General features: G+C 42.6%; 2 protein-coding genes across 5 annotated transcripts in view; one reads left to right on the forward strand and one right to left on the reverse strand.

Moving 5' to 3' along the window:
- Positions 1–11,253, reverse strand: part of LOC139755924 (uncharacterized) — a 127,210-nt gene extending 115,957 nt beyond the window's left edge. The window contains exon 1 of one of the 2 annotated variants that reach the window (XM_071674689.1): positions 10,993–11,253. The gene's annotated coding sequence lies outside the window, so the exon portion shown is untranslated. Of the gene's footprint in view, positions 1–10,979 lie in introns of both variants that reach the window. The other variant, XM_071674685.1, reaches the window with a different exon arrangement.
- LOC139755923 (N-acetylated-alpha-linked acidic dipeptidase 2-like) lies at positions 1,541–22,958 on the forward strand. Of its 3 annotated transcripts, none has more exons than XM_071674680.1 (16): positions 1,541–1,696; positions 4,963–5,130; positions 5,944–6,071; positions 6,490–6,646; positions 8,417–8,551; positions 9,251–9,420; positions 12,036–12,178; positions 13,406–13,586; positions 14,596–14,801; positions 16,758–16,972; positions 17,367–17,543; positions 18,387–18,536; positions 19,742–19,847; positions 20,374–20,455; positions 21,448–21,540; positions 21,971–22,958. In XM_071674680.1, the coding sequence occupies exons 2-16, from the start codon at positions 4,990–4,992 to the stop codon at positions 22,167–22,169; spliced, it is 2,283 nt and encodes a 760-aa protein (XP_071530781.1). In that variant the 5' UTR covers positions 1,541–1,696; positions 4,963–4,989; the 3' UTR covers positions 22,170–22,958. The 3 variants fall into 3 exon arrangements, with proteins under 3 accessions (XP_071530781.1, XP_071530780.1, XP_071530782.1); XM_071674679.1 differs by having other exon boundaries at positions 1,589–1,886; positions 21,971–22,957; XM_071674681.1 differs by lacking the exon at positions 1,541–1,696 and adding an exon at positions 2,033–2,053.
- Positions 22,959–23,747: the final 789 nt, after the last annotated feature.

A 23,747-nucleotide genomic window follows, 5' to 3' on the forward strand; every position in this document is an offset into this window, starting at 1 on the left:
GTTGGTCTTCAGACAATCAACACAGGTCCTGGCGAGTTCAGGTCCGGCAGAGAAGTTGATTGATTCTCTCCCTTGTGTGTTCTGACCCCTCAGGGTCCATACGAGAGATGGTCTTCTGTGACACCATACAAATGGTGGCCCTGTGTTAGAAACCATATAAATCGTGGCCCACTGCGCCAGAGACGACACAAACGTGGTCTACTGTGTCAGAGACTATACAAATCGTGGCCTACTGTGCCAGAGACTATACAAATCGTGGCCTACTGTGCCGGAGACTATACAAATCGTGGCTTACGGTGCCAGAGATTATACAAACTGTGACCTACTGTGTCAGAGACTATGCAAATCGTGACTTGATGTGCACTTACTGTGCCAGTGACTATACAAATCGTGGCCTACTGTGCCAGAGACTATACAAATCGTGGCCTACTGCGCCAGAGACTATACAAATCGTGGCCTACTGCGCCAGAGACTATACAAATCGTGGCCTACTGTGCCAGAGACTATACAAATCGTGGCCTACTGCGCCAGAGACTATACAGATCGTGGCCTACTGCGCCAGAGACTATACAAATCGTGGCCTACTGCGCCAGAGACTATACAAATCGTGGCCTACTGTGCCAGAGACTATACAAATCGTGGTCTACTGCGCCACAGACTATACAAATCGTGGCCTACTGTGCCGGAGACTATACAAATCGTGGCCTACTGTGCCGGAGACTATACAAATCGTGGCACCACAGCGTCAGAGACTATACAAATCGTGCGCTACGAAAGGTTTACCCGTAGCACTTGAATCAAATCGTCATCAGTTCTCTAATCAGATAAGCCATGGGCCTGTGTGCCGGTGAAGATAAGATCTTACGTAATATAATTTAGAGTAAGGGATGGGGGCCTGCTGGCAAAAGAGAGAAAGTCGTGCTCAGTGATAACATGACACATCTTTGTCTGATTATGAAGACGAGCGGCACTTCGTGTTTTGTTAATGCGCAACTCACCTTCGCGAGTCGTGAGCCTATTCATGGGATCCAGAAGTTCCTGTAAAACCATTCCAAGCCTTTATGACAGACCAAGGAACTAGACCATAATGTCATCTATAGCCTACGCCAATACAGATCATTTTGCTCATGACTACGCGAATCTTCCTTCTCTTGTTGAAACGAAAAAAAAAAAAGTTTCTCTGAACGAACAAAACAGCTTGGCTTAAGCAAATGAGGTCTATTCCTCGTAATGTTTCGTATCACGTTTCATCATGGTGAGAGCCACTTCAATCATATGGCATACTGAGATCTGTTCTCGACTTTAGTATCTAGGTGAGGCCTAAGCTTCAAACCTTGACTCGTGTCACATTTCTCCGTCCGAGACTCCGGTAACATCTGTTACACCTTACCCAACAGGACGATGGTGATAAGATCCGTGTTCTCGTTCGACGGCCGTCGTCCAGAAAATCTCAGCGCGTCTACCACTCGAACCCCCACTTCAGCCTTATCAAGAGAGAACTCCCTACCTACCTTTCACCCCCCTTTACCCACCCCTACCACTGGTGGGGAACATATGTGGACACGTAGATACAGCCCATCCACTATATTCTGACCTTCATGCGTACGTGTGTGTGTGAGTGTCTGTGCGGAGCGACGAGGCTATCCGTCTCTCTTCAGAGCGTCATTAGAAGAGTTACGACCAGCTTCAACGAGAGGCGAGTGTCGCAACGTCCTTCGCATTTAAGACAGCTCGGTCCCTCGCAGTGAGAGATCGAAGGGAGGTTTGCCTCGTGGCTGTGAAGCTGCTGGTGGTTGCCTTAGAGGCTGGATATGTTCGCCAGTGATCACGCACTTTAGGCATTACGATCGTTGTGGTATCGCTTTAGGGACACCTTCGCATAAGCGGTCAGTAAACGTCGTCCATTTAGTGTGTGTGTGTGTGTGTGTGTGTGTGTGTGTGTGTGTGTGTCGTACTCACTAAACGTAAAATAGTGGAAGGTGGTGGAAGCTAAATGCTTGAAGGAAATGTGACGCTTCAGGACAATATGCGACGTGAGAGTTAATCGAGCAAGGTATTACAAAGTATATATATATATATATATATATATATATATATATATATATATATATATATATATATATATATATATATATTGGAAAGGATCACAATTTTGCGTGTGATCAAGTGTATTCCTATGTGTCCACAGGGAAAATGAAACACGATAAGTTTCCCAAGTGCACTTTCGTGTAATAGTCACATCATCAGGGGAGATACAAGAAAGAAATATAACAGTCAGTTGTTATACAACGAAGAGACGTAGCTAGAACGCCATTTGGTAAACACGTGATTTTCCAAGACAGACAACGAGCGTATCATATACTTATTGTGTGGACAAGAGGGGGAATTGTTTACAAATTTCATCAACAATAAAGCTATCCAATTTGTATAGCCTTTCACTAATATTAGGGTTGTAATTCTTTGTGTATTTGATAATAGAAGATTCAATGATATTTCTCGTGGTACTAGAGTTAGAGTAAGTAACTTAGATGGCATTACTCCAGTTAGTACAGTGATCATAGTTTTTAACGTGATTAAACAAGGTATTTGATTCTTGTCCATTTCTTATACTATATCTATGTTGATTAAATCTAACAAAAAGACCCTTACCAGTCTGCCCAACATAAAACTTATGACAATTTATACATGGTACTTTATAGATGCATCCAGTGAGTTTCTGGTGAGTTTCTGATTAAGATATTCTTTATAGTATTATTGTTTTTGAAGGCAACATTTACATTAAAGGACTTTAGCAACATGGGAAGTAAAGTAGAATTATTATCAAAAACGAGAACCAAAAGATTCTTGGTGCCGATGGGAGGTTTGGGTTCAACTCTATTAAATGATTTCTTTGTTAACTTAAGAAAAGAAAGATCTAAGGTACTTTATCTTATTATCTTATTATCTTATTGGTAGGTTTTCTGTATATGCTAAACTTACACTTATTTCCTTGCCAATTGATCATGCAGTCAAAAATGGCAACGTACCATTATTTTCATTTTCTACTGTAAATTTGATGGAAGGTACTAAAGGGGAGAAATGTTTGTATATTTTCATTTGTTGGCCAAACACAAAGAACATCATCTACATACCTAAACCAAATTGCATTAGAAGGTAAGATATCCTTTAGTAATTTTGCTTGAAAGAAATCCATGTAAAGATTACTTAGTGCAGGTGAAAGAGGGTTACCCATTGCTTGGCCCATAGCCTAGCGGTAGATTTCCGCCTGTCGCACAGCTGTCCCGGGTTCGATCCCGGCTATTGGAGGTTTGTATGTTCTATGAAGGTGCGCGTTCCTGTGCACTTTGTTCGTATATATATATATATATATATATATATATATATATATATATATATATATATATATATATATATATATATATATATATATATGTATATATCCCTGGGGATAGTTGATTAAGAATACTTCCCACGTATTCCCTGCGTGTCGTAGAAGGCGACTAAAAGGGGAGGGAGCGGGGGGCTGGAAATCCTCCCCTCTCGTTTTTTTTTTTTTTTTTTTTTTTTAATTTTCCAAAAGAAGGAACAGAGGGGGGGCCAAGTGAGGATATTCCAAAAAAGGCCCAGTCCTCTGTTCTTAACGCTACCTCGCTAACGCGGGAAATGGCGAATAGTTTGAATATATATATATATATATATATATATATATATATATATATATATATATATATATATATATATATATCCAATAATTCAACCAAAATTGGCGATTATGTGATTTTTTTCCAATCGACTGGGATCACTTTCTGCATTCATCATGACGATTAGGATAAAGAAAGTAATCCTACTATGCAAAGGTTTCCGATTACCTTCACAAATATAATTGTTAAGATCCGAATTCCATTTCAAACGTTGAGTAACCAAAATGTCGTTATCCTTGTGTGCTGTTCACATCATCGTTACCCCCTACAGTTTAAGCATTCCCAGTTTAATACACAGTCTACAGTTTAATACACATTCTACAGTTTAATACACAATCATTGCTTGATGCGACTGAAGAACAACTTGACGTTACGCTAAGACGTCAGCAGGTTTTTTAAAAGACTTCCTCTTCCAGACAGTAGCGTCATCTTGGAATGTGGTGGAAACTGTGTCGTATGGGGAAGGCCACAAACATAACCCTGTTCCAAAGTAGGATCGAAAACCAGAAAGACAAGAGTCATTGCATTTTGTCTTCTTCTCCCTCTGACTCTTGTGTACTTTTTGAAGACGAACCAAAGCCTCACACTGAATGCAATAGCTATTTTCTTTTTCTATTTTGAAGACGAGCCAAGGCCTCACACTGAATGTAATAGCTTTTTTTTCTATTTCGAAGACGATCCAAAGCCTCACACTGAATACAATACCTTTTTCTCCTGGTTTGGAGACGAGCCAAAGCCTCACACTGAATACAATAGCTTTTTTTTTCTATATCTATCGGCATAAAGTTCAACTCATTGCACGGATATATTATCAGAAACTCTGTACTGAACTTACATAACTCCTAGAGTGGATTTAGAAGGGAAACTTGTGTATTCTGTCTGGATGCCTAAAGCAATATTGGACATTTTTTTTGCAGCCATACCTGCAAAGCAATTCAATACAGTGGAGGAAGTAACAATAAGACTATGCGACCCACATTGCCATAAGCCTATGCATACCATATCAACTCTGACTCAACAAAAACAAACAAAAACAAGAAAACGGACCAGGCCGCGCAAGCCGCCTTGTGACGTCACGTGGCCCTGAACCCTCAGTCGATTCAAAGAAACAAACAAGTGTCTGGGAAGGCAAGCAAAAAAAAACTGAGGGAAGGTATAGATACTGCGAGGAAAGATATAGATAAAGTGTATATGAATCTACGTTTTCCTTAGCCCTGTACCATCTTGATTACTATTTTCCTTTATTTTTTCTTCCCCACAGGACGACGGCGCAGCAGCAGAATTAACCATGGCAGACTGGGTCTTGCGAGGTATGATTCTCGGCGCGTTGGTGGCACTGCTTTCCCTCGCCCTGGCTCTGACTGGCACCGGACTTGCTTCTTTCCCTCTCTCACCAGAGCAACAGGAGGAAGGAGTCACCAAGACCATAGTAAGTGAAAATCATGCTTTTGTTTCACGTCTTCCGCAGTAGCGACGTGACGACAAGAACATACAGAGAGAAAGGCCGTATTCGTAAACAGTCTTCCTTTGGCTGCCATTTGTAATGTGCTTGAAACGGCATGCACGAGTCTTGTAAGTAGGAATCGTGAAATTGTAAAAGTATGAATCGTGTAATTAAAAGTATGAATAGTGAAATTGTAAGTATGAATCGTGTAATTATAAGTATGAATCGTGAAATTGTATAAGTATGAATCGTGAAATTGTATAAGTATGAATCGTGGAAGAGATACAATACATTCTTATATCAACGAATTTTCAGTGACGCATTTTACCCACTGTTCTCTCACGGACGATTTATCCCAGAGTACCTCTACCACGTCGGGCTGAGGTCTTAGGTGTGTACCGTGAGCCTGACGTTACTCAAGAGATGGAGAGAGAGAGAGAGAGAGAGAGAGAGAGAGAGAGAGAGAGAGAGAGAGAGAGAGAGAGAGAGAGAGAGAGAGAGAGAGTACGAGTGGAGGAACGGCCACCTCCTGAGGGTGGGCAGACCGCCAAATTGAATCATCTTGTTCCAAATTGTTTTCCCTCCCAAAAAAAACACCCATTTTGTTACCCGTAAAAGCTTCGTGCATTTAGCTATCACCCTGGTGGACATCTTCATCAAATCCGACTATCCATTAGATCTACATTAGTTTATAAAAGTCACATGACGATATTTTTCCCCCCGAGCTTCACTCAGATGGGATAGTGGCAAGATCTGTGTGAATTATGGATGAGTGAAGTGTCAGTCACCTTCCGGCAGCGTTCCCGCGCGGAGACGACCACGAGCGCGTACGGAGGTCTCAAGCCGTCTGGGGAGGACTACTTCGGCACTGCTGGGGAGCAGCTGCTGGACGAGATGAAGGCTGAGAACATCGAGAGGTACCTCAGGTGAGCAGAGGAGGAAGAGGAGGAGGGAGATGAACTGAGGACGTGAGTGATGCTAGGTGAATTGAAGACGTCACTGGGGAGGAGGGAGGTAAGCTGAGGACGTGAGTAATGCTAAGTGAACTGAGGACGTCAGTGGGGAGGAGGGAGGTTAGCTGAGCACGTGAGTGATGCTAGGTGAATTGAAGACCTCAGCGGGGAGGAGGGAGATAAGCTGAGGACGTGAGTGATGCTAGGTGAATTGAAGACCTCAGCGAGGATGAGGGAGGTAAGCTGAGGACGTGAGTGATGCTAGGTGAACTGAGGACGTCAGCGATTATGAGGTGGGATCAGCTGAGGAAGCTAGGTCTGCTCATCTCTCCTAAGAAACCAACTTCGTCATTTTTCAGAAATCTTGTCTAAAGATTCACTTCTCCTTCAGGTACCTGACGAGCAAGGGCCACATGGCTGGGACCCGGCAGGACCTGGAGCAGGCAGAGTACCTGAAGAAGGTGTGGCTGGACCAAGGGCTGGACCAGGTCTTGCTCCAACCTTACAATGTCCAACTCTCGCACCCGGACCTAGCCAAACCCAACAAGGTAGCGCAATGTACTATAGGCGACAGGGAAACTTCAGGGAGACTTGTTCATTCATTTTCAGGTGGTAGACAAGATAGTAATATTCAAAAGGGCATCAGAAATAGCGAGTCGAAACAAGAAAATATAGCAGTACACGTCAATGATCCTTCTCGTTACAGTCAGTTTACTAAACCAACTATAAACAGAAACGTCCATGTCGTTCATTTACTCCCATGGTTAATATTAATCACTTCAAACCTGATTATCAATGTCATTTGCTCCCATGGTTAATATTAATCACTTCAAACCTGATTATCAATGTCATTTACTCCCATGGTTGATATTAATCACTTTAAACCTCATTATCAATGTCATTCATTTACGCCATGATTAACACTGGTCAATCTAAACTCAATATGGTTAATCACCTCATTACAGTTTACCACCAACAGAACAGCACCGTTTCTCGATGTAAACTTTTTTTACGCGTGAGAGGTTAGATACAAGACATCGATATCTACTGTCTTGCATATCATTACGCGAGATTTTCCTCTCATTACTGAGTCTTGGTTTGTCTATCCTGCATATACACTCCTCTGGCCACTACAGTAAGTCTTTCCTATATATGCGTTGAGGTGTATTATATACATGTATATGTGCGTGTGTGGGCGTTTATGTATATACATGTGTATGTGGGTGGGTTTGGCCATTCTTTCGTCTGTTTCCTTGCGCTACCTCGCTAACGCGGGAAACGGCAATCACGTATAATAAATAGACGCATATATATATATATATATATATATATATATATATATATATATATATATATATATATATATATATATATATATATATATCCCTATGAATCCACGGGGAAGTGAAACACGATAAGTTCCCAAGTGCACTTTCGTGTAATGATCACATCATCAGGGGAGAGATACAGGAAAGAAATATAACAGTCAGTTTATATACAACGAAGAGACGTAGCTAGGACGCCATTTGGTAAACAAGTGAAAAGGAACGATTCTCGAGACTCACAGCCCTGTGGCTTGCCACATTCTATAACTAACAAGCAATTTTAGGCAGAGTTTAGACCCGTAGCTATTGGAAAGGAATATATATATATATATATATATATATATATATATATATATATATATATATATATATATATATATATATATATATATATAATAAAACTCTGTTCATTACAAACTTGTGCGACGTGGTCATTGAATCTTTTGTTGTGTAAGTCAAACCTAAAGTCACTTAGTCACAAAATTGCTCTTTAGTTTACACACAAAACATGTAAATAGTATCACCATCGACAACATCTTTCAGAAGAGGTTTTGAGATTGGCTTGAACTAGGAGCAAGACACCAACACCCACATTCTTTCCTGTCATTGTGAAACAAAGTGTAGCCTGAAATCGAAAGGAAACGTCCTTCTTTAACCTCTAACCAAGACTCTGGGGTACAGCTCACATCATAACTAAAGCTCTAACGCAACTGTGTGGCATACTGTTGTGGGAAGCACTTGCGGGGGAGGAAAAGCGTGCTCAACGTGGGTGACGTGTGCTCTTGCCATAACACACTTGTCGACTTCTATAGAGGCCATACGTTTAAGAACTGCTCAATATTCTTGCTCAATATGTACACTACCAAATACCCATGACTGAACACCCGTGAGTCAGGCAGGTGTTTTGCTTATACAGTGTATGCATATATGGATGTATATATGTATGTATGTATGTATGTATGTATGTATGTATGTATGTATGTGTTTTCGCAGGTGTACCTGTTGGACGAGGCTGGGGAGGTCAAGTTCACGTCCAGTGTGATGGAGGAACCTCTGGACGGTGTTCAGTACGATGACTCCATCCCGCCTGCCTTCCTGGCTTTCTCCCCAGCAGGTACCGTCGTCACGGTGAGTCTCTCTCTCTCTCTCTCTCTCTCTCTCTCTCTCTCTCTCTCTCTCTCTCTCTCTCTCAGACGCCATGACAAACTATTGCCCTCGTCCTCAAGCATCAAAGATATTCCTATCACTGCTGGTGGTTTTACGAAAAGTAGCTCTTCGATATGTCATCAAAAAATTAAAATTCTATCATAAGAGAGTTGCATGAAGATCCAGGAGTGTTGTATAAGGTACTAACAACCTTGTTAATCATTCAGCGATCGTTCTAAACCCACTATATGTCAGAGTATGATCAGGTGATGTATTTACACACATCTTCTCTGTGCTTATCACACTTGACCATTCTTGCTGATATTCCGACAGCCTAACTCGACTCGCAAACGACTTCCTACCGACGATATGAGCTGATGGTCTGTAAGGGTGGCCAGCGGCATGGTTAGTCATGTAGTTACGACCTTTCTGATTACTTACGTAAGAATGTGGTATGATCAGTTCATGACGCTAGGCCCGGCCTAAACTACCAGACGCCTCAAGCCCTCTAACACACTCCTGCTACCTCTCAAACAACCATATCAGACCCACAAACGACCCTTGACACAGAAGGACGAGTTATTGTAGCACATCAGCTACTGATTGTCTAACCTTCTAACAATCCTACTATCCCTCTAACGAGGCTGTTAGACCCAATTGAGACTGTCCATGACCCGGCAGGAGGAGCTAGTGTACGTCAACTACGGGATGTACGAGGACTTCCTGACGGTGGAGGCGGCTGGGGTGAGGGTGGGAGGCAGGCTGGTCATCGCCAAGTTCGGCCGCATCTTCAGGGGAGACAAAATCCAGAACGCCCAGAGGTTCAACGCCTCCGGCATCATCCTCTACACGTGAGATGTTCTAGATTATTAACTCAATAGATGACTACATCGATATATATATATATATATATATATATATATATATATATATATATATATATATATATATATATATACATATATATATATATATATATATATATCATAACAACATACAAACCTCCAACAGCCAGGATCGAACCCGGGACCCCTGTGCAGGGTTCGATCCTAGCTGTTGGAAGTTTGTATGTTGTATGAAGGTGCGCGTTTCTATGCACTATGTACATTTTTTTTTTTTTTTTTTTTTTTTTTTTTTTTTTATACTTTGTCGCTGTCTCCCGCGTTTGCGAGGTAGCGCAAGGAAACAGACGAAAGAAATGGCCCAACCCTCCCCATACACATGTACATACACACGTCCACACACGCAAATATACATACCTACACAGCTTTCCATGGTTTACCCCGGACATATATATATATATATATATATATATATATATATATATGCAACAAACTCTAAACAATCGCCGTCGTAAAACTATGCTCCCGAGACATGCAAGATTGACACTTTCTCGTCAACGTTTTCCATCAACACCGATCGCTCAAGTACCACAATACCTCACATATCACCAAGACCCATCATGGTCCAGATGCATTTCCTATACCTCGCTAAACACCTGGCTTGTATACGGTACATATGCCTCCCACTGGCAAACATATCTTTACAAACCCTAAACGCCCAACGTTTCAATCAGAAATGTCATAAGATGAGGAGATTAACACTCTAAGTTGAGCAAGAATGTGGAGCTGAGAGTAACACTGGTGTGGTGTTGATTCGCAGTAACGAATGTAGAAAAAGAAAGAGAAAAAATTCCCGTAACCACTGTGGTATGATGTTAATCCCAGAACGTCACCACAAACACATGTACACGGGTAGGACGAAGGCCTGAAGCTCAGAGACGAAAAGCTGGTGCGTGGAGATACAATGACTTGAGAGAAAAAAAAAATAAAAGAAATAAAGAAAAAATGAAGAAAAATCTCAATGACATTGATTCCTACTAGAAGAGAATTACAGGAAAATGCACTGAAGAAAATTATGTTATTGATCTTATCATACTTAGTCGCTGTCTCCCGCTTTAGCGAGGTAGCGCAAGGAAACATACGAAAGAATGGCCCAACCCACCCACATACACATGCATATACATACACGTCCACACGTGCACATATACATACCTATACATTTCAACGTATACATACATATACATACACAGATATATACATACATACACATGTACATATTCATACTTGCTGCCTTCATCCACTCTCGTCGCCACCCTGCCACACATGAAACAGCACCCCCTCCCACCTCGCGTGCGCGAGGCAGCGCTAGGAAAAAGGCAACAAAGGCCACATTCGTTCACACTCAGTCTCTAGCTGTGATGTGTAATGCACCGAAACCACAGCTCCCTTTCCACATTCAGGCCCCACAAAACTTTCCATGGTTTACAAGGTTCGTAAACGAAAGAAAACACCGTTGCTAAACCCACATAACGAGAATTATGGATAATAGTTAAGTATATACAACTAACCTCAGTAACTCACAGTAGACTGGGAGTAAGGAGGAACGCCTCCCGTGTCGGCTCAGTAGTGTTTGTCAACAGTCACTCAAACAATCGCAGTTTCGCACTGGCTAGACCCACAACCACCCGCCAGCAGCGGAGGCGGTGGTGGCGACCCCAAGAGCTAACTTGAAGCAGGTGTTCGAACCGGGTTCAGAAGCGGTTCATTCACACAAATACGTACCTGGAAAGCTCCGAATTCAACTGCCTGTAACTACCTGTCCGATCATCAGTGTAGAAACGTCAGTATCAACCAGAATCATGATTAGAATACAAGAAAAAAAAAGCTTTGACAAAATACGATTGTAATCATATGAATGTTTTGACTGATTCACTGTCATTGTGAACCGTAGCTAAACGCTTCAGACATACACCAAAGTCTTTGATGAATCTTCAGTACAGTTAGGGATACAAACGACTGTAAAATCATTATGAATAAGAGTTAACGAGTAATATTCACATATGCGTTCAGTTGGACCTTTATCTCTTACTTACATATTTACTTAGTTGTGAGTGTTTCATGTACTAACCCATAAGGAATGTTTTAAGATAACATCCAAACAAACCTATCTTAAATGTACCATTGTTGTCGGTGAGGAACAAGACCGTTCCATGGTTGTTAAGTGAGCCACATCACACCTTCTACCATTGGTAGTGAGACATAACACACCTGGCACCATTGTTGGTAGAGATGTATTAGAACTGGTACAATTGTTGGTAGAGATATATCACCCCTGGCACCATTGTTGGTAGAGATAGATATATCACCTCTGGCACTATTGTTGGTAGAAATTATATCACCCCTGGTGCCATTGTTGGTAGAGACATATCACCCCTGGCACCATTGTTGGTAGTGAGATATATACATCCCCAGTAATGCTGTTGTCACTAAGGCACAACCCATATCTCCAGTACTGTTGTCAGTGAGGTACAGCGTGTCTTTCACCACTGTTGTCAGTGAGGTACAACGCATCTTCCACCACTGTTGTCGGTGAGGTACAACGTGTCTTCCACCACTGTTGGCAGGGACCCGAGGGACTACCATCCAGACTGGCAGAGTGGAGAGCCAGGCTACCCACACACCTTCTGGCTACCAGGTTCCGGCATCCAGCGAGGCTCCATCTTGTGGCGTGATGGTGACCCCACCACACCTTACTACCCTGCCCTGGGTAACTGTACCTTACTCTACTGTACCCTGCCCTGGGTAACTGTACCTTACTCTACTGTACCCTGCCCTGGGTAACTGTATCTTACTCTACTGTACCCTGCCCTGGGTAACTGTACCTTACTCTACTGTACCCTGCCCTAGGTAACTGTACCTAACTCTTCTGTACCCTGCCCTGGGTAACTGTAACTTACTCTACTGTACCCTGCCCTGGGTAACTGTACCTTACTCTACTGTACCCTGCCCTGGGTAACTGTACCTTACTCTACTGTACCCTGCCCTGGGTAACTGTACCTTACTCTACTGTACCCTGCCCTAGGTAACTGTACCTTACTCTACTGTACCCTGCCCTCGGCATTTGTCTTCCATGTGTACCTCGACTTCAACAACTGCATCAATTAATCAGGTAATCCCCATCTCAGTACCTGTACCTGTATCCGATCTTCGGTAACTGTATCTCGGTCTCCTGTATCTCCCAGGACGTGACACGTCTCTGTATGTCTCCATCAGTGACTATACACCTTCCTTGCTCAGTTGTGTCCGCTAACATGAACTAATTCCTCTTCAGAAGCCTCACATGGCTCGTTCTATGTAGCTTTGCCAACAGCTAGAACCTGTTTACCCGGCCCAAGAATCTTGTTGACACTTAGAAAACGAATCTTTCATTGGCATTTCTGATTTATCACATGAAACTTTCTATATTCTATGGTCCAGAGGCTTAGATACTTAGCAAACTAGAGATATTATGATAATATTTCCTTGTCTTTACCACAAGTTGCCATCGTCAGCCATTTACACGCTGATAAACACTGCCACTCCTGCAGAAGCCCTGCCTCTTACTCCCTGTAGCCACCAGCTCTTCGCCTCCCGTGACCACTACATCCTCTGCTGTATACTCCTCGCCTCTTGCTGCAGACTCACACACCCCACCCTGCCAGAAGTCATCTTGCCCCTAAGACACTAGTTACTCCCTGGCCACAGTATCCACAGCTCTTGCCACTATCAGCCAGTCCATATGACAAAGACACTCAAAGCCTTGCCACAGCAGTAGGGATCTTCCCTACCACAGCGATCACACCTTCTGCCGTACCAAGCCCTCCTCCCACCACAGTAATCACACTCGCTTCCCACCACAGTAACCCTCCCTCCCTCACCTTCTACCACAGGCAACCTGACCCATACCATGATAACTCCACCTCGTGCCACACTAACCCCGACGCCACTACCACAGACGGGGTGTACCGCCTGCCGGAGGAGCAGACGGACACGCCCACGATCCCCGCCCACACTCTGAGCTACAACGACGCCCGCAAGCTGCTGGTGAACCTGGGTGGGCAGGAGGTGCCACCTGCCTGGAGAGGTGGACTGAACATCACCTACAGAATGGGACCACAGCTCAACACACTTGGCTGGTAGGGTCAACCAACATTGATCCAACTTAATCATAACTTCTGTTGTATTAATCATGAGGTCATGATAATAATTATAATCCTGATTAATGGATATCAATTGACTTAAAAGATGAGAATTGTTACGTTGGTTAGTGTTAGATATAATCTCTTCCATTAATGATCGAGAACTCATGTGTGATTAATACTTCAGACACTTGATAATCACTTTATTATGTCCATATTACATCAGACGTCATGAAAAAGGCTAAGGTAAGACGCTAGAACTGACCTACACACAATTACCTGTGATAATGTTATGAAAAAGACTTTCGTGATTGAAAGTCACGCCCTCTCTTGGAATTACCATCCCTAGACTTGCTTCCTCATATTCTGTCTTCACACACACACACACACACACACACACACACACACACACACACACACACACACACACACACACACACACACACACACACACACGTTCTTTTCCATGCAATGTCTTTCCCGAAGCTATTCCATTCCAGAGTATATATCATCGACCACTGATCCTAACCCCATAGTTGTGCATTTTGATCAAGAGTCCTTCCTCATAGTGCCATCGGTCAGCGCCATCATAGCGACGGAGACTCATTCACGAAACGTCTGTGGTTCCACCTCCTCTAAGTGTGCCTCTGTCTCCACTACGACCCATCCACAAACGTCTTGTTCGACAACTGTCTTATTCCATGCTCTCCCTCCCTACACCCCTCACCCTGGACATCTTGCTCTGCCTCCCTACACCCTCACCCTGGACATCTTGCTCTCCCTCCCTACACCCTCACCTTGGACATCTTGCTCTCCCTCCCTACACCCTCACCCTGGACATCTTGCTCTGGCCTCCCTACACCCCTCACCCTGGACATCTTGCTCTCCCTCCCTACACCCTCACCCTGGACATCTTGCTCTTGCCTCCCTACACCCCTCACCCTGGACATCTTGCTCTCCCTCCCTACACCCTCACCCTGGACATCTTGCTCTGGCCTCCCTCCAGGAAGGTGAAACTGGAGGTGAACAACGTGAAGCGCGTCCTCCCGACCTACAACGTGATCGGTATGATCCGCGGCTCTGAGGAGCCCGACCGCTACGTCATCTACGCCAACCACCGCGACTCCTGGACCTTCGGCTCCTGCGACCCGTCCTCAGCGACGGCCGTCCAGATGGAGGTCGTCAGAGCCTATGGTCATCTCCTGGCTCAAGGTAAGTTCATCTTCTGGGCTTATCTGTTGAGGCATCGAGGACCGTTATGCCTCCAGTTGTGCTGACCATACAGCGGAGGTCAGTCAACTTGGTTCGGATAGAGTCCTTTGTCCTTTCTCCTACTGGATCTTTCTCCTTCCAGTCATAGCGTCATGTCTCTTGATCTGATGCCACTCGTGTGAGGAAAGGAGTTTATCGGATCATGAATTTCCTTCTCTTCCCTTAAATCCCACTCTGCTAGCGCATCGGCTCAGAATCACCGCAGAGCTGTTCTTCGTAAAGTCAAACACACCTTCCTAAAACGACATACTCCATTCTGACTTCTTCTTCTTCTACTGATAACTCTTTCCTGGTCCTTAGCCAAAAGTATCCAATGAGTTCTATGATTCAACCGTTTCTCCTTTCATCCAACCTGGTCAATCTATAGCTAACTCTCCAACTGATGAAGTGGCTCATTCCAGTCTCTTATTCTCTTCTAACTATCGATGGTTCTACATCGAGTCCTCCTCCCACTGGGCCTCTGTCATCTCTATTCTCCTCGTGCACGGTCTTTCAAGTCCTTTTCCACAGCTTCAAATGGATAAAGGCTTACGGCCCAGATGGTACATAGCTTTTCGAATCCTTAACGAGTGTTCCTCTTAGGGAGTTCTAATCCATACACGCCATTTCGTCTTTGGCTCAAAATCCTCACCTTTTCATTCTGTCTGGAAGCATGCCTCAGTGCAGCTCTTCCCTTGTGAGAAGTGATCATTTGCTTCGCTTTCGCCGGTGTCTGAGGAGAACCTTGCGTCAAGGCCCTGTCATATCCAGTGCTTTGACAGGATGTGGACGTAACACTTGTCTCATCCAAACTTCGTTCCTTTGGTGTTTCTCCTTCTCTCTCTGTACCTCGGTGCGTAACTTCCCTTCTAGAAGTCGATCCTTTGCAGTGGTCGCTCATGGGGCTAATTCTCCCTCCTATTCTGTCAACAGCGGTGTTCCTCAAGGGGTTCTGTCTCATCGCCTATTCTCTTTCTTTTCTCCCTATAAATATTCGCTCTTCAACATCTAACTCTAATCGCTTTCACGCTCTGACGATCCCTCTCTAAGGTCTCCAATTCCCCTCTTCATTATCCAGATTGGAATCAAAGATTTTTGTTTCATCCAGGTACCACCCTCCTCCAACTATTCCTCTTCGTCTGGTGTGGTGTTGGCGCCCTCTGCACGTCTCTCCCATGACTCGCGTCTACTTGCTGCTTCCCATAGTTTTTTTTGTGAAGGCCATCCGCACGAGGAGTGACCATTATATTCTCCACTTCTCTTCCCCGAAGAGTGAAAGCTGTGAAACTATATCTTCCTATAACCATTCTACCTCTGAGTCAGATATACAGTCATCAGAGGAGCTCTGATTATTTTCTTTATTCTGTTTCTTATCCTATTTTCCTTTTACCACTCGAGATGGCTGACGCATACACTTTGTTCGTTCCATGCCGGTCATTGTATATGAAAAAAACAAGAAAATCGAATATGGATCTTTAGAGGCATATACATAACGGTAGAGTGAAATGTCCCTTATTGGCGTTTATAGATGTTTGTTTACACAAAAATTAGGTTTTTCTTGACAAAGAAATACGTACAGCGAAGATTCTTCGCCCAAAACAAATTACCAAGCCCCTAAGGCAGGAAGCTCATACATCACTCCTTTCATGGTATATGACAACGTCATTGTCTCTTTCTATATGTATGAAGAGCCATCGTTCTCTGAATTCAACGTGAGATCGTAATGAACGCCCAGGAAGAACTGACTCTCTCATCTTGAAATAGAATTGTTTTTATATACATTTTATCTCTTCTGTTTTGAAGTGAGATCAAAGGGGAAAAGAGAAATTCTATTTTTGTCTTTTATAATTACTATTTCTCTCTCTCTCTCTCTCTCTCTCTCTCTCTCTCTCTCTCTCTCTCTCTCTCTCGCCACAGGTTGGCGTCCCCGTCGATCGATCGTGTTTGGGTCGTGGGGAGCGGGTGAGTTCGGGTTCTTCGGGTCGTCGGAGTGGGTGGAGGAGTACCTGAAGGTGTTCCAGACGCGGGCGGTGGCCAACCTAAATGTAGACATTGCAGTGGCCTTCACGTATAACATATTCGTCTCGGCCACACCCTTACTGCACAAGATCATCAAAGAAGCCACCAAGAGAGTAGGTGTTAAATGTGTGATGTTTGGGAGTTGTTGATTTACTGTGGTGCTGCCATGTTTATGAGTGGTAAACATGCCACCACGAGAGTTTGACACTGTTCTCTCGTTGACGTACAGCTTGCGCACTTTGAGGACAAAGTACATATGGATTCGTATTTTTTTTTTTAAGAAACCCTCTGTCAACTTGTTATCTAATTTTTTTGTTCAAGAAACCCTCTGTCAACTTGTTATCTAATTTTTTTGTTCAAGAAACCCTCTGTCAACTTGTTATCTCTGAACAAGGTGAACTATTTGTTGTTCGCAGCTGTTTTTTTTTTTGTGTTTAGAAGTTTCAGCGTCAGTTCAAAAAGACATTTGGCTGTCGCGCTCAGGGTTCGTGACACCTGTCCTTACAGACGCCGGCCCCAGACCCGTCGCTGGGATACGAAACCCTGTGGGACCACTGGAATCAGCGAGTGAGAGCCTCTTCCCCAGACCTCATGGACTATAGCCTAGCCTCCATCAGCGACCACGCACCCTTCTACCAGCGGCTTGGGGTCCCAACATCCTACATGGGGTGGCATATCAACTATGTGAGTATCCCTCGTTGGAAATGGAGTTGTGCTGTGTGATGGGATTGGATTTAGATCCTCTATAGATTTAAACTTTCATCTGGATCCTATACAGAATGTCTAAAATCGATTATATTACTGGGCTTTCTTCCATTTCTGCCATCCTCAGTATACCACGAACATTATGCAAGACTTCTCAAAAGTCTAGCAAGAGAGTATGATACACGAATGTAGTCAAAGTCCATAGCAAAGGCTCTTGTATAGCTCCAGTGCCCGAACTTTGAATGTGTAAACAAAAAGTGGATAATAACGATGAGACAAATATACAGTTAAGAAAATCAGTTTGAAGATGTGTATGTATATGGCAAGGATTACGTATCTGGTGTTCTGTAATCATCCCGCGAAGACACACACACACACACACACACACACACACACACACACACACACACTTTTTGACCCGTAGCCCCGCCCGGTGGACTTGGCTGGCTTCCTGGGCGCTATGGAAGTCCCACGAAGGGACTCCTGAAAAAGGATAGAAGAGGTGAAAGATATATATATCATTATGTATATTCTTATCAAAGGTAATGTTATGTGGAATTGAAGTAATTGGATCTCACAAAATGTATTCCACTCTCCATTTTCATCATCATTCTCGACCATTCTAAGTTCTACATCACGTGCTATAATAAATAGGCCTGCTTACCAGCACCCATTCCACCATCTCTTACCCATTCCTCCCATTATCACCCCATCATTTCCCCATATATTCACAAAGTCTTCTTGTCCCTCCTCTCTCTAACCGAACCTAACCTAACCTAACCTAGTTATCTGACCTTCTTATGTATCAACATCCCCGAACAGGAGGAGTTCAAGTGGTCAGACTACCCTCTCTACCACACCACCTACGAGGAGTTCGACTCCATGAAGAACATCCTGGACCCGGAGTTCGGCCATCACCTCGCCCTCGGCCGCCTCTGGGCACTCATGGGCGTCGGTCTCGCGGACGCGAAGGTTCACGAATGTTCCACCTTCTTAATTCTCGATTCTTGAAGTCCAAGGACGTTTGGATCGCCTGTCCGTCCAAGGACGTCTGTCTTTTGTTTGGATCGCCTGTCCGTCCAAGGACGTCTGTCTTTGGTTTGGATCGCCTGGGGAATGCATGAGTCGTGGCTGTGGTGATTCGGGAATGCACGTCTCGCACAAGACTCTTGAGAATATTCACATCATATGGGTCTGGCGGTTCTAGGAATCATGATGGACTTGTGATATTCTGGTGGCGAAGTTTCTCAGTACCTATGATCATGGAAGGTGCTCTCCAGGGCCTGTTGGTTTGTCTGGATCAGTCAACTGTGGCAGTAAGTGATAGTCTGGAAGGATAGCAAGACTCAACTGAGACACTGGATCACGAAGCATGCCTAGCAGTTCATGAATAGGAAAACAAATTTTGGTATTCATATGAGTAGAACCGAGGTAATAGGATTAGATTTACTTTGTCATTCTGTCATAGAAAGAAATTTCCTTTTCTTTCTTAGTCTGTCGTGTAGCTGATGTGTGTACTACATGTAACGTCTTTGTATATTTCAGTTTAGTATAGTACACATTACAGCCTGGGCAAGCGCAAGCTCCAGTGTAGAGTGCAAAGGGGAAATGGAAGAGAATGTGGAAGAGAATATAGAAGAATGACTTTGAGATCTTTAAGCTTTTGTAGGAGAAAAATGAAGTTATATGGTCAGGGATGTACATGTATGGCTACGAAATTAGCAATATTAATGATGATGATAATAGTAATGATGATAATGATAGTAATAGTAATAGCAATTATACTAATATTAACAATAATAATAATAATAATAATAATAATAATAATAATAATAATGATGATAATAATAATAATAATAATAATAATGATAATAATGATGATAATAATGATGATGATAATAATGATAACAGTAATAATAATGATATAATAATAATAATAATAATAATAATAATAATAATAATAATGATAATAATAATAATGATTATGATAATAATAATAATGATAATAATAATAATAATAATAATAATAATAATAATAATAATAATAATAATAATGATAATAATGATAGTAATTATCTTATATACATGATTTTGTAATGCGTTTTTGCCATGGTTTTCTGAACAAGACGGAAAATGAAGTTGGCCAGATAAGATCCCAATTTCTCCACTTGCTGTAGATCCTGCCTATGGATCCTGAGGACGAGACGGTCATGTTGAGGAGGATAGTGCACGACCTCAAGCAGGAATATGGACCCACATTACTGGAGCAAGGCATCAGCCTAGGTACGGTGGGGGAAGTCTCTGTTCTCCACCCTCCTCTGCATAGCATTATCCATAGTTCATGCTTCGCATCCATATAATATTGTTGGTTACACAATTCCTTCAAATATATGTATATATATATATATATATATATATATATATATATATATATATATATATATATATATATATATATATATATATATATATATATATATATATATATATATATATATATATATTTCATCTCCTTCCTCTACCCTTCTTTTGAGCTCGGAGCTTAGTACACACACACACACACACACACACACACACACACACACACACACACAGAGGTGTGCGGGCCCAAATCATTCTTGGGGAGGAAGGCATAATTCACCAGAGCTTTTTCTTTATCAAAGAAGCAAAATAATGCTATAATGTGGCATAAGACTAATCGACCATCTAATCATCTCGAGATTTTGAGCCTTCGAAATCTAATCTTGTAGTAGTATATAGGGAAGAGAGTGACCCTTTGAGACTAACACGTATACGTGTCTGCCCTTAGACCATCTGCAGCTGACCATACAACAGTTTGAGGAAGCGGCAACCTCCTTCAGCAGCCACGTTCACAACCTCACTGACGTCTCGTAAGTCTTTGGTTCCCCCTTCGGCTGACGACTTCTTGTGTCCATGTCATCAGCATGACCTTATGATCTGTTATTTCCTCCACCTCAGCATGACCTTATGATCTGTTATTTCCTCCACCTCAGCATGACCTCATGATCTGTTATTTCCTCCACCTCAGCATAACCTCATGATCTGTTATTTCCTCCACCTCAGTATGACCTCATGATCTGTTATTTCCTCCACCTCAGCATGACCTCATGATCTGTTATTTCCTCCACCTCAGCATGACCTCATGACCTGTTATTTCCGCCTCCTACACTATCTGTGTTCTCTTGATATGAGCCACACTTACGACGAACAGCTATCTCCTTCCCCTCCTTTCTTTCTATATTCTCCATAACTCATAAATATCCTTTCCCCCTTCTTTCTATATCCTCCGTAACTCATAAACATCCTTTTCCCCCTTCTTTCTATATCCTCCGTAACTCATAAACACCCTTTCCCCTTTCTTTCCATATCCTCCGTAACTCATAAACATCCTTTCCCCCTTCTTTCTATATCCTCCGTAACTCATAAACATCCTTTCCCCCTTCTTTCTATATCCGCCGTAACTCATAAACATCCTTTCCCCCTTCTTTCTATATCCTCCGTAACTCATAAAAAATAATTTCCTCCCTCATTCTTTACCTCTGTCTCAATTAGTCTATTATCTTTTTTGTTTTTGTTCGTGTTTATTTCATCGTTCTTATCTCCCTAGTCATGAGATGTCCAGATGCAAGTCATATATTCCTTAGAACATTATATCAAACAGAATTACGTCTTTTTTTTCCCCAAATATGTTCAACAAGGTTAAAGCTCATGAGAATCATCAACCAAAAATGATATACAGAGAAATCGCACCCAGGATGGCAGGTTTTTGTCTAGCGAGCGAAGGCGAGTAGTGAAGATGTTGTGGGTTCGCTAACACACTCTCTTCTATCCTTTCTCGTCCTTTCCCGCGTCTCTGGCGCAGACCGCTCCTAGCGCGCCAGCTGAACGACCAACTGCTGCTACTGGAGAAGTGCTACACTCACACGGAGGGCAGCTCGCTCAGGCCCCACATGAAGTACGTCAGTAATGTCTTCCTGGCCTGTTGTCTACATTAAGTGTTGCTATCACTGCTGTTGTCTACATTAAGTGTTGCTCTCTCTCTCTCTCTCTCTCTCTCTCTCTCTCTCTCTCTCTCTCTCTCTCTCTCTCTCTCTCTCTCTCTCTCTCTCTCTCTCTCTCTCCATGTGTCAAAACATTTCATAACGAGTGATTTAATCAGATGTAAGGAACATCCTTCTCGTGGGTTTCTGATCCATGTACGTATTTCAGCTGTTTAGAATACATTTGGAAAACATTTCAAAATGTCTTCAGGATGTTCTTTATTTCTGCCATACTTATATCTTCGTTCAAGGCTCCCCCACGAGGCTCTATGAGAACGTACAGCCTTGACCAGAGTCTTGGCCACAAAAGAGAAAGAAAGATAATTCTCAAGTCTCTTGTGACAGGAACATGATGTTCGGGACGAATAACTTCAACCAGTACGATAGTTGGTTGGCGCCTGGGGTGCGGGACGCCCTTTGGGAGGCTACTCACTGCCAAGAGCCGTGCCCCCAGCGATGGCAGGTCGTCCGCCAACAGCTCTCCATCCTCCAGTATGTCATCAACTCTGCCCTCCTCGCCATGAAGGACATCAAAAGCCTTTGATCTAAAATCTGTATCTTCCAGTAACACTGGGTGGCAAATGGATGAGTCTATGTTCACTCTGGATTTGCCTGGGCTGGCTAGCAGCAAACACCAGGAGGAACCATTTGAAGAGACAAGTGACCCGTAGTATGCTAAGAATTCGCAGATTCTAATGTGTGTGGACGTTTTCGTCGAAAAATAATACATAAAGAAAAGAATAATAAAACCATGCTGGCAGATTTTCCTCTTCTCCCATTTTAGTGATCTTATCTTTGATTATCTTGAGAGGTTTTCTTTTAGGTTTACAGAATCTTCTTCTTCAGTGGAACCCACCCTGATGTCTGTGCCTTGGCAAAGCTCTTCAGGATGTCATGTTGTACGTAAGTTTAACCCTGTCTTATCCAACCTCAGGATGCCATGGTGTCTGGCATCACTCACTGTCATCATCATGCTCTTAAAAACCTCATGAGTTTCATCAGTGAAAAGCATTTTCCATGCAAGGTGAGAATAACATATCACTGCACACCTCGGTGTACAGTGGTAAACATTTTGTGCTGCACTGAAGAGAAATTATAAAAAGAATGACTATCGACTTTTGAGTGAAGAACTTGGACGATTTCTTCATCATTTTATGCCATTGTTTAATTAGTATATCAGTAAAGTCGGTGCCTCTTTTGGATCTCAACATTCTTCGAAACTCTCAGAAGAAACTTCGGGGGACTAATTTCCCTCCGCCATCAGATAGCCTTGTCATATGCTCTTCATGTCTCCTGTTATCTGTCCTTCTCAAGTGCTCCCTTCTCTGTGACAATCATCGCGCTTGCTCTACGGCTTTGTTGATTACGTAAAGTGGCTGATATATATATATATATATATATATATATATATATATATATATATATATATATATATATATATATATATATATATATATATATATATATATATATATATATATATATATATATTCACCAGAATTTCCTTCTCTTGCATCTTTCCCATTACCGTCCACTATAAACTATATTTTCATATATCTAATCCCAGTTACAACTTTATTAACAGCGTCTAAAAAATCAATCACCTTCCTAATACATCAGCAACTCATCAACAGAGGGCTTTCAACTACCTGTCTTTCAGCTTTACCTCCACAAGCAACTATGATAGAAACAATAGAGTTACCCATATACTGGTAAACACAGTTTTCTTTGAGTGTAGTTTTAGTTTCTACTGGGCTGCCTAATGTATATATTACTGAAGGGGGAAGCTTGCGATATTGTAAATCATTTTCTTTTCCAATTGTATTGTTTACTGGCGATCAAAAAGACACCCGAACAGACTATGTTTGAATCAGTGTACCTCATCTCGGAAGGAGACTAGAGTTCGAATGTTGAAACTTTTCAAAGGATAACGAAAATTTGTTGAATTCTTGGGTACTGATTTGATTACGAATGTTCAGTTTGGCACCAGTGGATCAGAGGGTATCATACGGACTGCTGGTCTTTCGTTATTCTGTATCATTATTGTATTTGTCGTCTTTTATTGCGAACAGATTAAAAATGGAAATATCGAAATCTCCTCATTATCAGTGTCAAAATCAAT

This window comes from Panulirus ornatus, chromosome 20 (assembly GCF_036320965.1).
Source record: "Panulirus ornatus isolate Po-2019 chromosome 20, ASM3632096v1, whole genome shotgun sequence".
Classification (NCBI taxonomy): domain Eukaryota; kingdom Metazoa; phylum Arthropoda; class Malacostraca; order Decapoda; family Palinuridae; genus Panulirus; species Panulirus ornatus.

Excerpts from the sequence above, each read along its gene's own strand:
- LOC139755923 (XM_071674680.1), top strand. The coding sequence starts at position 4,990 with ATGGCAGACTGGGTCTTGCGAGGTATGATTCTCGGCGCGTTGGTGGCA. Across the intron at positions 6,072-6,489 it reads AACATCGAGAGGTACCTCAG|GTACCTGACGAGCAAGGGCC; the intron begins GTGAGCAGAGGA and ends CTTCTCCTTCAG. Across the intron at positions 17,544-18,386 it reads TGGGGTGGCATATCAACTAT|GAGGAGTTCAAGTGGTCAGA; the intron begins GTGAGTATCCCT and ends ATCCCCGAACAG.